A 2,236-nucleotide genomic window follows, 5' to 3' on the forward strand; every position below is an offset into this window, starting at 1 on the left:
AATTAATATTGACAATTTAATTCTAAAAATGATCACATGAATAGAAGTCAATAACTTTTGTTTTTCTGTTTATGTTTACCTTTAAATTATACTTAAACCTGATAAGTCAAGAAAAACACTTTACCCTTTATTTTTCAAGTTTTCACATTACTTTTTACATTACTAATTTTCAAATTTTTATATTACCTTTTCATTGAAAAAAAACACAAAACAATTAAAAATAACAAATTTTTCATTAAATTAGAAAGGATCATTTTGTTTTCAAAGTTTTTATTCCATTTTCATAATAAAAAACCATGACTCCAAGGAAAAATTGTTTCCTAGGAATCAATGTGTTAATGTACATAGTATTCATTGGGTCATTTTTCATCCTATACCTCTTTCCCATCCTCCTACCCTACCAAGTCTCCAGTGTCTGAGTCTCCAGTGTCTATTATTCTATTCTCTATGTCCATATGTACTCATTATTTTACTCCCACTTGTAAGTGAGAACATGTGGTATTTAACTTTCTGTGTCCAGTTGTTTCACTTAAGATAATGGTCTCCATCCATGTTGCTACAATAGACATGATTTCATTCTTTTTTATAGCTGAGTAATATTCTACGGGGTGTGTGTGTGTGTGTGTGTGTGTGTGTGTGTACACCACATTTGTCCAGTCATCAGTTGATTGACACACATGTTGATTCTGTAGCTTTGCTATTGTGAATAATGCTGCAATAAACATACAAGTACAGGTGGTATCTTTTTTATAGAATGATTCCTTTTTCTTTGGGTAAGTACCCAGTAGTGAGATTGCTGGGTCAGATGGTAGTCCTATTTTTAGTTCTTTGAGAAACCTCCATATTGTTTTACATAGAGGTTGTACTAATTTACATTCCTACCAACAGTGCATAAGTGTTCCATTTTCTCTCCTCGCCAACATCTGTTTTTTGACTTTTTGACAATGCCCGTTCTGACTGTTGTAAGATGGTGTCTCATTGTGGTTTTAATTTGCATTTCTCTGATGTTTAGTGATGCCGAGCATTTTTTCATGTTTGTTCGCTATTCATATGTCTTCTTTTGAAAAATGTTCATATCCTTTGCTCACCTTTAGTGAGGTTATTTTTTTTTTCTTGTTGAGTTGTTTGAGTTCCTTGTAGATTCTAGACATTAGCCTTGCGGTTCCCAATCCCCCCAGGCCAAGGACCGGTACCAGTCTGTGGCCTGTTAGGAACCAGACTGCACAACAAGAAGTGACCGGTGGGTGAGCAAGCAAAGCTTCATCTGTATTGATAGCCACTCCCCATCACTCGCATCACTCCCTGAGCTCCGCCTCTCCCCTTGCCGCCACCTCCCCAATCCTCCACCCCTGGTCCCTGGAAAAATTGTCTTCCATGAAACCCGTCCCTGGTGCCAAAAAGGTTGGGGATTGCTGCATTAGCCCTTTATAGGTTGCATAGTTTACAAATATTTTTCTCCCATTATGCAGATTGTGTGTTTACTCTGTTGATTATTTCTGTTGCTGTACAGAAGCTTTTTAGTTTAATTAGGTCCCATTTGTCTATTTTTATTTATGTCGCATTTGCTTTTGGGGTCTTAATCATAAAGGCCAATATCCAGACTTTCTATATTAATATTTTTCTTAAGACAAAGAGATAATTGAATGTAGGAAAATTTTTGTTTTCCTCTTTAAATTTTTCCATATTTAAAAACACTTAATTTTTTTCTTTCAAAATTTGATCAATCTAGAGTAAGATTGAGGTGCATTCCAAAAGTCACTACATGGGAAAGTTAAATAACTTTTACCTTTATCAGTTTGTAAATGAATATTTTAACTGAATCTTCTTAATGAACTCTAGGTTCATAAACATTTTTAATGTTCTTTAGTGAAAAGTTAAAAACTGAGAAGTAATTTGACTGTGTTAAGTCTTTGTTAGCTTTCGAAAGTGACAGCCACAAAGTAATATTTAACTTCTTTATATTATCCTGTGTTATCCACAGAATTTATACGTAGGATTTTAATCTTTTTCAGGGTAATGGCAGATGAGCTAACCAACTCCAGAGCAGCTTTGCAGCGTCAGACCCGTGATGCACACGGCGCCATACAAGATCTCTTGAGTGAACGGGAGCAGTTTCGTCAGGAAATGATAGCTACCCAGAAGTATGGTACTTGTTTATATTCTGAACTCCTCTGCTTTCTCCTGCAGCTTTCGTTATTGTGATAGTTTTTTTAGTGTGTCTACATTTGATAACTTA

General features: G+C 35.1%; 1 protein-coding gene across 1 annotated transcript in view; it reads left to right on the forward strand.

Annotated features, from left to right (window-relative positions):
* The window catches only part of BLZF1 (basic leucine zipper nuclear factor 1), a 62,876-nt gene that overhangs the window by 18,055 nt on the left and 42,585 nt on the right, over positions 1–2,236 (forward strand). The window contains exon 5 of the mRNA XM_012657710.1: positions 2,013–2,141. Coding sequence (XP_012513164.1) covers positions 2,013–2,141 — 129 coding nt within the window. The remainder of the gene's footprint in view (positions 1–2,012; positions 2,142–2,236) is intronic.

This window comes from Propithecus coquereli, unplaced genomic scaffold (assembly GCF_000956105.1).
Source record: "Propithecus coquereli isolate 6110/MARCELLA unplaced genomic scaffold, Pcoq_1.0 Scaffold56, whole genome shotgun sequence".
In the NCBI taxonomy this organism is placed as follows: Eukaryota; Metazoa; Chordata; class Mammalia; order Primates; family Indriidae; genus Propithecus; species Propithecus coquereli.